General features: G+C 37.6%; 1 protein-coding gene across 2 annotated transcripts in view; it reads left to right on the top strand.

The window, feature by feature from the left end:
- Positions 1-12,000, top strand: part of LOC129732148 (rab3 GTPase-activating protein catalytic subunit) — a 335,897-nt gene extending 323,897 nt beyond the window's left edge. Inside the window, exons 3-5 of one of the 2 annotated variants that reach the window (XM_055692710.1) lie at positions 10,599-11,563; positions 11,665-11,753; positions 11,822-12,000. In XM_055692710.1, the coding sequence (XP_055548685.1) occupies positions 10,599-11,563; positions 11,665-11,753; positions 11,822-11,888 (1,121 nt within the window). In that variant the 3' untranslated portion in view covers positions 11,889-12,000. Of the gene's footprint in view, positions 1-10,598; positions 11,597-11,664; positions 11,754-11,821 lie in introns of both variants that reach the window. The other variant, XM_055692709.1, reaches the window with a different exon arrangement.
- Positions 12,001-13,210: the final 1,210 nt, after the last annotated feature.

The following is a 13,210-nucleotide window of genomic DNA, read 5'->3' as shown; positions in this document are numbered from 1 at the left end:
GTTTGAGACCCCTCCCTCTTCTGGAAAGGAGGGGTCCAATACAAATGAAACATACATTTCTGCACAACTTAAGAATAAACCAAGCAAATGAAACCGAATTTGGCATGTGGATGTTTTAAAGGGTAATAAATATGTCCATAATGGTTCGCCGCCCCTCCCTCTTATGGAAGCACATGTTTCTGCACAAATTTCTGCACATTTCGCGAACTAATCAACTGAATGGAACCATATTTGGCAGGTGAATGTTTTTAGTGGTAACAAATATGTTCCATAATCGACCTCAGGCAACATTTTGGATATTGTTTTTGGCAAATTTTGCATGTGTAGGATAAGTACAACGATACACCGTGCCCCAGTGCTGAGTCGAGAAAATTTCCAGCTCAAAAAGATCCAAGACATCGCTAACCACAGAGCCACGGGGACCACAAGAAAGATACACAGGAGCTGAATTCGACCACAGATACCATTTTGAATTCTAATATGGCGACTTCCGGCTACGGAAAACCAGCGGCAAACGACCAAATACCACCCAATATGGGTATTTTCGGAATCGTAATGATGCACTGGAGCCACACACCGGCTTCAGACACCATTATGAATTGTAGGATGGCAACTTGTGGTTTCTGGAAAACAGCCAGAAATGGCCGATTTCCGTCTAACATGAGTATCTCCGGATCTAAAATGATACACAGCAGCTGAAATCGAAAATGCTCAAATTACACCCAATATGGGTGTTTTTTCAACCAGAATGACGCTCAGAGGCCAGAAATTATATTAAATACCATTTTGAAATCCAAGATGGCGACTTCCGGTTTGTGGAAAACAGCCTAAAATAACCAAATACCATCCAATATGAGTATCTCTGGAACCAGAATGATGCAATAAGCTAACAATTGACCTCAGGCACCAGTTTGAATCGCTAAATGGCAACTTATAGGAAACAGTCGAAAATGACCAAATAATACTCAACATGGTTATATCCGTAATCGAGATGATGCATAGAAGCCCAACATTGACCCTTGACACCATTTTGAATTTAAAGACGACCACTGTTAGTTTCTGGAAAACAACCAAAATAACTAAATACCTCCCAATATGGGTATTTCCGGTGTGAGATTGATGCCAGATAATTTGCTGAAAATGACCGAATACCACCCAATATGAATATATTCAGAATTAGGGCGATGTACAGAAGCCAAAAGACGAGGATGTTGTCATTTCGATAAAACCAATAAAACCGATAAACCAAACGATTTGTCTTTTGACTTTGAACATATCCTATGGCCGATTCGTCGTGCATTTGCAGACTTTGAACACATCGCAAGGAATCAATGACTTTGGAACGTTCAAATAGTACAAAACCACATTTAAATTATGTTGAGGCCACATAAATATATCAATCAAAGCAAGTATAGTTTTAAATAGTCTTTGAATTTCTTTTCTTTCCATAACTTTTGAGCCACATATCAAATTGTTATGAAGTTTGTTATTTGTAAGTTTGAGAGATGACTCGTTTGTATGACACTAGTTATGTTCAAATAAGTCATGTGAAATAATAGACTTTCATTGTTTTATTAACAATTTAATACATAACGGTGGCTTAAGTTCAATTATAATCAAATGAAATGGGAACGTATAGGGCAGCCAAACTTTGAAATCACGTGTTCAATCATAATTCATCAGTTAACCCTTAACTAGCCCGCTCATCTGATAATAATATTGATCAAATCGGTTGTGTAGTTTTTGAGATAATGAAGTTTCGTGATTTTCACATTTTGGTACTTTACAGACTAAGGTACAGTCCGATTACAGTAAAATTCAATAGGGTGTTACGAGGCAGCGAGACTCATTATTTGACACTAATTTTGTGGAAATCGGCTCAGCCATCTCTGAGAAAAGTGAGTGAGTTCAAGTAGTCTTTGGAATATGTTCCTTTTCATAGCTGGATTTCACATTTTTAATCATAACAGGCAAAGTAATAGTCCGATTGCAAAACAAATCAATAGGGCCTTATGGGGCAACTAGACCTTCCATTTGACACTGATTTTATGAAAATCGGTTCAGCCATCTCTGAGAAACATGAGTGAGATTAAGTAGTCTTCAAAACACGTTTCTTGTCATAAATTTTGAACCACAAATTCAATCCCTATGAAATTCAAAAGTTAAGGGTTTTTCAGGTAGCCCGTTCATTTAAAATCAATTTTGTTCAAATCGGTTGTGTAGTTTTCGAGATAATGATGTTTCATGATTTTTACATTTTGGAACATAACCTCTAAACTAAAAATCCGATTACAATGAAATTTAATAGGGTCTTATGGGACAAAGAGACCTTTCATTTGCAATTAATTTCATGAAAATCGGTCCAGCCATCTCTGAGAAAAGTGAGTGAAAATAAAAATCTGCACATACACACACACACACACACACACATACATACACACACACACACATACATACACACACACACATACAGAAAATGCTCAGCTCGTCGAGCTGAGTCGAGTGATATATGCCATTCGACCCTTTGGAGCACTTTTATACTTTCGGTTTTGCAAGTGATTGCTATACCTTTCTAGGAGAAAGGCAAAAAGGATAAAAGAAAACGATGTTCAATTTGGCGATGACTCACAATTGCAACTCCATCGCAGGAACTCTGAATTATTTAAAATTTTAGTTTCTGAAAAGTTTCAGTACAAATACCAATGTGCACATTATTGACTGTTATTCTCAATAGCAATACAGCCTGTGTTTACCAGCATATTTTTGTTAACTGTTGTTCGACCTACCTACTAAACCGTCAGCATATGAGTTTATCAAGCATGCATGAACAGGAATTTAACTAGAAACTTCAGACGGTAGAATGGATTGAGAAACATTAGAAAAAGATTTGGAAAATAAATATTGTTTACCCTGTCTTACCTTGAAAGCACACATTTGGACAACACATTTTGGATCCATGTGATAAATTTTTGACCATGGCCATTTCGTTGGCAAATATGGCGTAGAGTGATATGCTTTTAACCTCCGCCAAACTTCATACACAACCCCCACTTTTCTCGTACATTATAGATAGCATGTACTTTTTCAAACAAATTTAATTGTTAACCTCATTGCGGATGGAATAAATTGAATAATTCATAGAAGAAATTCCAGTTTTGTGACTGATTTCGCCTCGCGATTTTTGTTTCATTGAATATGCCAACTAATTCCGTTAAACAAGTTTTGATCTCAATTTTTGGCTCCTCATACCGATTATGGAAATATCCATATTGGATCGTATTCAGTCATTTTAGGCTGTTTTTTCCAGAAACCGTAAGTCATCATCTTGAATTTAAATTGACATGTGGAGCCAATTTCTAACCGCTTAAAATCTTTCTTTTTTCGGAAATACCCATATTGGGTGATATTCGGCCGTTTTGGGCTGTTTTCCAGAAACCGGAACTCGTCAGAGTAGGAAGAGGTGTCGAATCATCATAGAAATATTTCTTGCACTCCAAAACCCCCAGGTTCCAAATTTGGTTCCATTTGCCTGATTGGTTCTAAGAAAAGGAGCCCTCTTTTTCTGAACCATCATAAAACATGTCTTGGCCCCTAAAACCTCCACATGTCAAATTTAGTTTCATTTTCTTGATAAGTTTTTGAGTTGTACACAAATTTGTGTTTCATTTGTATGGGTGTCCTTCCCTTCCAGAAGATGGAGGGGTCTCGAGCTGCCTCATAAATGTTTCTTGCTCCCAAAAACATCCACACTCCAAATTTGGTTCCATTTGCTTGTTTGGCTCTCGTGTTATGCAGAATTTGAGTTTCATTTTTATGGGACCCCTCCCTGTCAGAGGGAGGAGGCGTGTCGAAATATCATAGAAATAATTTCTGCTTTCAAAAACTTCTTCGTGTTAAATTTGGTTCCATTTGCTTGATTAGTTCTCGAGGTATGCAGAAATTTGTGTTTTATTTGTATAGGATCCCTCTCTTCCTGAACAGGGAGGGGTGTCGATCGACTATAGAAATATTTTTTACTTCCAAAAACCTGCCGAATTTTGTTATGTTTGCTTGATTATTTCATGAGCTATGCCGAAATTTGTGTTTCATTTGTATTGGAACCCTCCCTTCAAGAGAAAGTGGAAGCCTCAAACCATTATAACAATTTTCCCCGGCGCTAAAAACCTCAATATACGAATTTTCACACCGATCCACTGATCCTATCTTGAGGGTAATCGTGACATACGGACAGCACTTATTTTTATTATATAGAAAAGAAGATTGATCAGCTCTGTCATTTCAGGCAATATGGGAAAAATTGGAATAATGCTCATTCCAAGATGGCTTGACAAAGTATTTTTTTAATTCTTTTAGCACCAATATTTAGTGGTTAATACGTGGTTTCGAAATCCAATTTGTGGTAATTTGTGGTTGAGTAATTTCTGAGAAATTTTCAGAAAACCGAGTCAAGCCATCTCTGAAAATGATTTCGCTTCAAATGAATCGGACAACGATGATATATACATCAATCGAAAGCTCTTAATTTGTGGTTCACGAAAATGTAGTTTTTGTAGGCATACTTCATATTAAAATAATTAAAAACTATTATTTAAATTTTTGAACATTGATTACCTCTTGTTGTCAACACCGACCGTACGCGGCGTTGGATGAGCATAGTACTAGCACCTGCCGATGTTGGTGCTAGTGGGTAATCTAGAACATATCGACAGTCGTTCATATACATTAAGGTCGTTTTTTACACGGGGGATGCGTTCCAAATTTGTATGCGCCCGCGTAAAAAACGACTTTTTTGAGTTGCAAATACAACAAAGAAAACCGTCCTAAGACGTTAAAACCTCGTTTGAATATGATAGTGGCCAATCTAGAGACCAGAATTCAATATTTTAAATTTTGAGTATAGTGCGGGGGCCTAGTGTGGTTGGTAACGTCTCCGCCAACCACGCTCGACGCCTGGGTTCGAATCCCACCGCCGACATAGGTGTCGATGGTTGTGAGGTGGCGTGATCCACTCACAACCAACCCAACTGGTCTAGATTCAATCCTAGCCGGCACCGGGAGATTTTCTGAGGCGAAAAATCTCTGGGATCACGCCTTCCATCGCATGAGGAAGTAAAGCCGTTGGCGCCGGTCCGTTAATAAACGGGTCGTAAGCTAGGGTCCTGGGTGGAGTCGCCTCCCTGGGCGTCTGTGATTGGCACAACAACAGTGGCGGAACTAGACCGACGGAAAATAAGCGAGAATAAAAAAAAAATTGAGTATTAACACCAAAAATTGTGATTTTTTTTTTAAATTGATATATGATCACTCGTGGCCTAAAACGGAAAGCGTGATTGAAATGAGGTCGATATCTTGTACCGTTTTTGAGTAATGGAGGAAAGCAACCCGCGTAAAAAAAAACTGCGTAAAAAAGCGACCTTACTGTATACGACATACAGTTGTCGCTGCCGTTTAAGCTTTTTTGTTTTATTATTCAGGGGGTAGTTGTAGTAGCATATTCCTGAGATGAGCAAATATCGAATTTTAATTCTAGTCAGGACTCACACCTTTGGGCATTTACCATGCGTTTCAACCGTTCCCTACAGTTCTAAGGCCCATTCCCGACCTTCAGGCTTCATTCCGGTTTCTAAAATACCCAACAGTCGAATACAGTTGCGTAGTTGGTTACCAAAATATTATTATATTTATCGAAACAAAAAATTGTTCTTTATTATTATCAGGCTGTAATTTATTCCAAGAGTTAAAACGTATGTGCTAATAGATTTTAACATATAATAGATTTTTTATGAGAAAGACCAGATCACACCCCTAGGTTTATTAATTTAGGTTTTTTTTTTTTTTCAAACAATCGGTAAACGGCGAAACTACATTTCCGGAAATGATTCGACCGAAGATCGAGAAAATTACGCTTGCATGTCTACGTAAAACTTCACTTATTTTGAAAAAATTTACGTAAAACCACGGAGGCTTGTCAACTACAAATATCTGCTAATTGATCAACATTTGCATTTCGCAGCAAATCTGCACATATAGTATCCCTGCTGTTTACATACTGTTTCACCTAGAAATACTCAGAGGAAGAGATTCGCGGTGAAAAAAATCGCCAATTCGGCAACTGGGTTTCATATGTCAGAGGTGCCAGATCTCTTCTCAAAGCGCAATGTTGACTAACATTCGACTTGTATAATCGGTGGCGACGGTAAAAGTCCTTAAGAATAGTGAAGTGCTTCGCAAAAACTGTTAAGGTGATATATTTTATGTTTATGTTTGATTTTATACATCTTCACTTATTTTGTTACCTATACACAAGGTTTGTTGAACTCCGGGTAAAAATCACTCACAGCATTCTTAATTCATTCATTGGCAATAGAACAAAAAATCGTATAGAAATAAACACGTTCTTTTTTGTACCTGATTGCAATACCTCTCAATGTGGTGTTACCTTTCTTGTTCGTTTGGCTCCAATTTTGACGGTTCGTTTGGCTCACCGCATATCTCTCGCTCTGAGTATCTCTAGTTTCACCATACTCATCACCGCACGAAAACTTCCTGAGAAAAAATCATCTGTTTTACGTTAGGGACCATACTTAAATGACGTAGCATTTATGGGGGAGGGGGGATATCATCATTTTGTGACAAGCTAAGACAAGGGGGGAGGGGGGGTTCTAGTAAAATCGACGTAGCTTTTTTTTAAAGACTAATTTTTTTTGCAGGAAAAATGTATACTAAAAATACACTAAAACATTGCACAAAGTATTGCAGCGAGATCTGTCGAAATGTTTTTATCTGTGGCATTCTGAGATCTTCTAAAAGTTCTGCTACATAAACAATCACTTGGATTTCCAAACACACAATCTGTTTTGAATACAAAAATCGTTGCTTTTTTGTGGCTTTTAATAGTGAAAATTACAAGATACTCGTTTCATTTCCGGAATAGTTTCTGTGTTTTCTGTAGACATGGATCATACTAAGCTATTTAAACACCTTTACTCCTTGTACAAAAACACAAGCCCTTCGAAGCAGAAGATGCAGTCGCGAGTCTATAAGTTGTAAATAAATTGAATTAGACACGGTTTTTTTTTTTCAAGTATTTTTTTGTATGCATGTTACTACAGTCAGGTTTTTATTACGCGAGAGATATTACCTCATAAAAAATCCGCGTAAAAACAAGGCACTAATTCAAAAATCCGCGTAAAAAACCGCGTTAATTCAAAAATCCGCGTAAAAAACCACGATAGTTCAAAAATCCGCGTTAAGTGAACCAGCAATAAGCGCTTTGAAAAAAAAACCCAAGTCGCTCTAGAACCAGTATTAAAAATTGTCCTTTTTGACGGTCATTCCGAATCTTTCGGTTTGTGACCAAATGCTTCAAGGGGGGAGGGGGGTCTTAAAAATCATGGAAAAAATGCTACGTCATTTAAGTAGGTTCCCTTACTCGAACAATACGCACTACACGAAAATGACGAATTGGGAAACGTTACGTGCAGATGGCGCAGGTAGATGATAGAATTCAAACAAAGATTTACCGGTTTTCGATATGCTCTAGATCTCTTAGCTCTTGATGGTCTACCAGCGCCGCGTACGGTCGGTGTTGACAACAAGAGGTGAACAATGTTCAAAAATTTAAATAATAGTTTTTCAATTATTTTATTATGAAGTATGCCTACAAAAACTACATTTTCGTGAACCACAAATTAAGAGCTTTCGATTGATGTATATATCATCGTTGTCCGATTCATTTGAAGCGAAATCATTTTCAGAGATGGCTTGACTCAGTTTTTTGAAAATTTTTCAGGAATTACTCAACCACAAATTACCACAAATTGGATTTCGAAACCACAAATTAACCACTAAATATTGGTGCTGAAAGAATCAAAAAAAAAAAAATACTTTATCAAGCCATCTTGAAATGAGCTAAAATTAGAACGCAACGAAAGCACATGCTTATGCTGGTAACATCGCTCACGTGACATTTTTTAATTCAATTATGACGTTCCAATTTTTTTTTCCATTTTATGTCACCTCTGAATTTTTTTAAATCGACTTTCTAGGACCAAAAGTCTTAGTCGCCCTGTCTTTAGTCCTAAGTTGTTTCCAAAAAAAAAATTTTTGACTTAACACCAGATCTCAACGTTTTCTGCATTTCTTAGACATTTAACATAAAAAAATCGATTTCAAAAATATCATTATTTGCGCATTTTCTTAAATTTCGCATGAAAACTTTTTCCGAGAAAACGAAACTTTTGAGTCCTACCTCTAAACGAAATTCGAGTAGTAGATTTTCATTGGTATCTTAATGCTCCTGTTCGTGAATTACTATCCGTCATCACTTCCGCTTTTTGATGTTGAAAATCTTAGTATTTCAGACGTAGAATTATGTATCTCAGGAAATTCGGCTACATTGGGGTGTAAAGTGAAACTCTAAAACGGAAAAAGGGAAAAGTATGTCCAATTTTAAATGCTAATAAGTCGATTGGTTTTCAATGAATTTCCTTCGTTCTAGCAGCAATCGATTGGAAAAATATTTATGCATCCGCCCAAATGTAGAAAAGGAGTAAACCGACTTTACACTCTTTGAGCTATATAAGAGCCTTTCTCTACTCAAACTAATCATTTTACTATGAGATGGTGACTAGGATGGTCCTGACTAAGTAGAAGTGGGTAGCAGCAGCTACAGCAGGTACCAGCGGTAGCGTATAGTTGCAGTGGTAGCGGCGTCAGCGGTACTATCTATTACAAAGTTGTTTTTATGCGGTGGCGGCAATTCTAGTGGCAGCGCGAGCTGCAGTGGTTTATAGCTATAGGTTCCTCGACCTGCCATTCCTCCAATGAAAAGCTACTGTATTTCGACCACATAAACTTTTTAGGATGCTGGCAAATAAAATCTGTGGGCCGTCAAATTTTCATATAAATACCTTATTCCCACTGTCGAGGATAGCGTAGAGATACGATCAGCATCAAATTCAATATTAAATTAAATAACAAATTGTACTTTTGAGGACAAATGCAACACCACACAAGAGTTGCATAGTAAACGTTGCGTATTTGAGTGTGTTATTTGCTTCTTTGAGTCTGTTATTTGCTTCCATACTACACTAAAACGCATAATTAACCCTTAATTATGCGAACAATGTAATATTGAAAATGGTCTAGCCTTGTTAAAACGCAGATTTAGATTGATCTGATTGGTCGCCTAATTGGTAACACTGTCGTCAGAAATATACTGCTGCTAACTATGCATAGTTTCGTAACAATAGACTTAACCACTTTGTTAGGGAATCTCATCTCATAGGAAGCAATGGTCAGAAAATGCAAACGGAACGGACTTATTATGCGCGGCAGTGTATACTAAATAAGAGCCTGCTTCTGTTGAACCAATCATTTTATCAGTAGATGACGACTAGGACGGTCCTAAGTAGCAGCAAGCAGCGGGCTTTTCTACTTTTATTTGCGATTGTTATATTTCCCCGGGATTTACTGGGATATCAAATTTTTATTTCCGCAATCCCGGGAAGCTGAAAACCGTCGGGGAATGGACGCTTTACTTTACATGCCTTAATATAGATTTTACTGCTCTTCACTGAGCTTCGTTAGTCACCCTGCCAAGTACCGACAATTATAACTGTCTGGAGAGATATTCTTTCAACTTTTTTTTGCAGTTTAGCGGAGGCTGAGACAGTAGACGGTCTGACTTTACTAAGATTCGAACTCATGACCATTCGCTTGACAAAGCGGACTGTCTAACCTTGAGACTACGAGCTTTTCTTTGAATCAGATAAAAAGTTAATGTTGGTAAAAACGGAAACAAAATAAGAAGGCAGTATCGAATGGAATCTTCAAAAATCAACTTTGCCTGTTAGTTTTTTAAATTTTAAGGAATTTTGTCTCCAAACACCGAAGTAGTATCACCATCAGTATAAAATTTATTTTTATTTGATTCGACTTGACTCTAACTAGTCCATTGACTTTTTATTTTAATACAAATTTCTCTCTCAGTTAGGTTTATGCGGCTTGTTTGATAATTGAGACATTAAAAAATTGAAAAAGCAATTTAATCTAGTATAAAAAAAAACTGGATCGGCAAAGAATGTGACCGAAAAAGCAAATAAGATAAATAAGGTACTTATTTAATAGGCATTCCAATCATTTGATCAAAACAGGACATTTTATTCAAATTTTGCGAATCAATAAATCAATATCTCTGAGCCCGCTCTTGGGTGAAGAAAATGTGTTTTCGTCGGAAGCAAGTTTTTTTTCATATGTAATCTGATGGTAGGTGTTTATTTGCTTACGTGGTATTGAAGTTCAATCTATCTCACTAAAAATCTCTCTCTCTAAAAATATTGAATATTATATTTGTTGTACTTGAATTATTAGGAACCCAAAGATGTTGATTATTACATTAAATTTGGCAGCGAAGATAAGCTTTTTTCGATCAAATGTCGCAATGAAAAATTTACATTTTTTTTTGTTCTAGGAAGAAAATGAAAACTAAGACATGTGGTGATTTACGTAATTCTACGTATATTGAATTAAAACAATAAAGCAAGGCTTGTTAAACTCGGTTAACAACAAAACCTTTCCTGCTTTTCACATTGCAGAATCAAAACGGCGCCATGCGGCTTGGAATCAACCGGTGGGTCGCCTATCGAAGCTTGGCAAGATGCTGCTAGTGGATTCGGACGAACCACTCTACATTCCAATCACCCAGGAGCCGGTTCCAAAGACCGAAGACCAGCTCGAGGATGACGCTGAAGTAATGCTGAAGCTTGGACCCGGCAGTGAGCTGTGCACTCAGATGATGAGTGCCTCGCTGCTATCGGATATGGAAAGCTTCAAGGCGGCCAATCCGGCCGGCAAGCTGGAGGATTTCATTCGCTGGTACAGCCCCCGGGACTGGATCGAAGAGGACGCCGATGAACGGGATCCCTTCGGAAGGAAGGGACATTTGAGCTCGCGAATGTTGATTCCTGGTAATACCTGGCAAACTGTATGGGAGAATGCACGCCCCGTTCCCGCCAGGCGTCAAAGAAGACTGTTTGACGATGCGAAAGAAGCGGAGAAAGTGCTTCATTACTTTGAATCTAGAACCATCGGACAAATCACACAGCTCACGGTATCATCACTGTTTCATACTTCCATTAGAATTCTTACCGAAGAAGCAGGCTCGGACCGTGAAGTGATTCCGAGCTTTGCAGAAAACATGGATAAAATTACTAGCACTTGCTGCAAGTTATCGCGAGAGAATTGGGTAACAAATGCACCCACTTCGCGTGGAAACTCCTGGAAAAAGTATGAAGTCCTACTGGGGGACATAACTCAGCTCGAGAATGTAATTATTCAGGTGCGAAGTTTGCGAAAGAAACTTTTCTCTACAGGCAATGAACAAGCGGAAGATACGATGGACGTTGAAGGGAAGCGGGAATTTTTATCCAAGCTACTGAAAGCATTCGAAAGCGAACTTGACGGAGGAGCGAAAAGCTTCATCGCGAAGCGCGTACTGGAAATGTTCACCGAGGCTAAGAAAGCCGCCAACGAGCAGGCAAACGAGAAATCCGTTGCGTTGGTAAGCTTTATGCTTGCTGATGGAGCATACGTTGTATAATTTTTTTCTGTAGTGCGGCCAGTAGTTCAGTTGATGTGACTTTTCTTTTTTTTTTATTCCAGTGCTTGCCCGATCCGGTGGAGAAACAGTTCACCCTAAGGCTGGGTGGCAAAACCGTCAATAAAGGAATGGGATCGCCACAGTTTATGAGGTAACATTATTTTTTGTTTCAAATTGACAAATTATTCAACAACTGTTTTTCCTTTTTTCATATTTAAGGGCTATTTTCACACACAACGAATTTCGTTTATGCGGAGCATTTAGCCAAAATACTACATTTTATTAGAAACTACGCAATATTCAGCAGTTTTCACATTATAATATGATTGTTTAAACTTAACGTTACGGACAGCAGGCACACGTATTTCAATTATATGCCTTTATATTAATCTAGCACATTTGGGCACTTGTCTAAGGTAGTGATGCTTATCACATAATTTCTGATATTCAATCTTTTATTAACCATACCATTCCCAAACCATATTTTAGTAAAAGATTATACTTTTCTTTCTAACTCAGTGTCGCACATTGGATCATTACAGACGCAAATTTTCGCAATTTACAGTGTTTATCCACTGATTTCGTCATTTTCATAAATCGGATGTGATGTGTGTAATCTGCGTTAAATTTTGACATCAACATCCACTTTATTCTTGACAATCATTCGATATTTCGTGTGACAGACAGCTCTTGGTTTCTTTTGCAGCTTGACTTCGTTCAATTATTCAAGCTTGGCAGTCGTTTCAAGTGCAATTTTGTTCCAACCAAATGCATTTGATTTGTGGGCTTAAAGGCATTGGTTTTTTTGACATTCACTAGTTCTTCGCCATTATGATACCATCAGAGCTAAATAGTATTATTTTGGTCTTATATGACCTTTTCCATTCATCAATTGTCCATGGAATATGATCTCTTAACCAGGCCAGTGGTTTCTTGATGTTTTACCGACAACCCAAGCCTCGTAAATATTATTCTACCTTTAGAAATATTGTTAATGAACGATAAATTCACTTTGGAAAATCTATACCGAGCGTCTTAGCAGAGTGATTTAAGAAATCAAAGAAATAGTTATCGGTTTCCGTTATACTCTACTATAATTTTTTTTTTGGAAATAAATATTGAAATTCAGTCCGCGCAAATATATATTATAAAAATGAAAATTTAGCACTCTTGATTGGAGTTGGGTAGGGAATTATGCGGTCGATTGTTTACCGTACCATGTCTGGGGTTTTTGGGAAGCAGATTGAATAGCCATGAGGGGTAATTAGCCAATTAGCCAATTTTTCTGTGGGAGCTCCTACCGCTGAGATAATTTCTCTCATTTCATTTCCAGGTTTGTGAATTTTGGGGAAACCCTTTATTTTTGGAAGAACTGGATTTGAAACACGAAGACCGATAATTATTTCTTTTGATAAATTCACTCTTAATTGGTTTTGGCGTTTATAGAGCTGACAGGATGCGATCTTGTTCCGCCTTTCTCACGATAGCGATGCTCAGATAACAAACTGCATTATAACAGTCTGCTGATATTGGGCATCGTAATAAAACTTAATTACAGATATCGTTTTCAGGATTTTCTTTTGATTTAAACTCAACAAACTATTTTCA

This window comes from Wyeomyia smithii, chromosome 3 (assembly GCF_029784165.1).
Source record: "Wyeomyia smithii strain HCP4-BCI-WySm-NY-G18 chromosome 3, ASM2978416v1, whole genome shotgun sequence".
Classification (NCBI taxonomy): domain Eukaryota; kingdom Metazoa; phylum Arthropoda; class Insecta; order Diptera; family Culicidae; genus Wyeomyia; species Wyeomyia smithii.
This window is presented reverse-complemented; position numbering and strand designations above follow the sequence as displayed.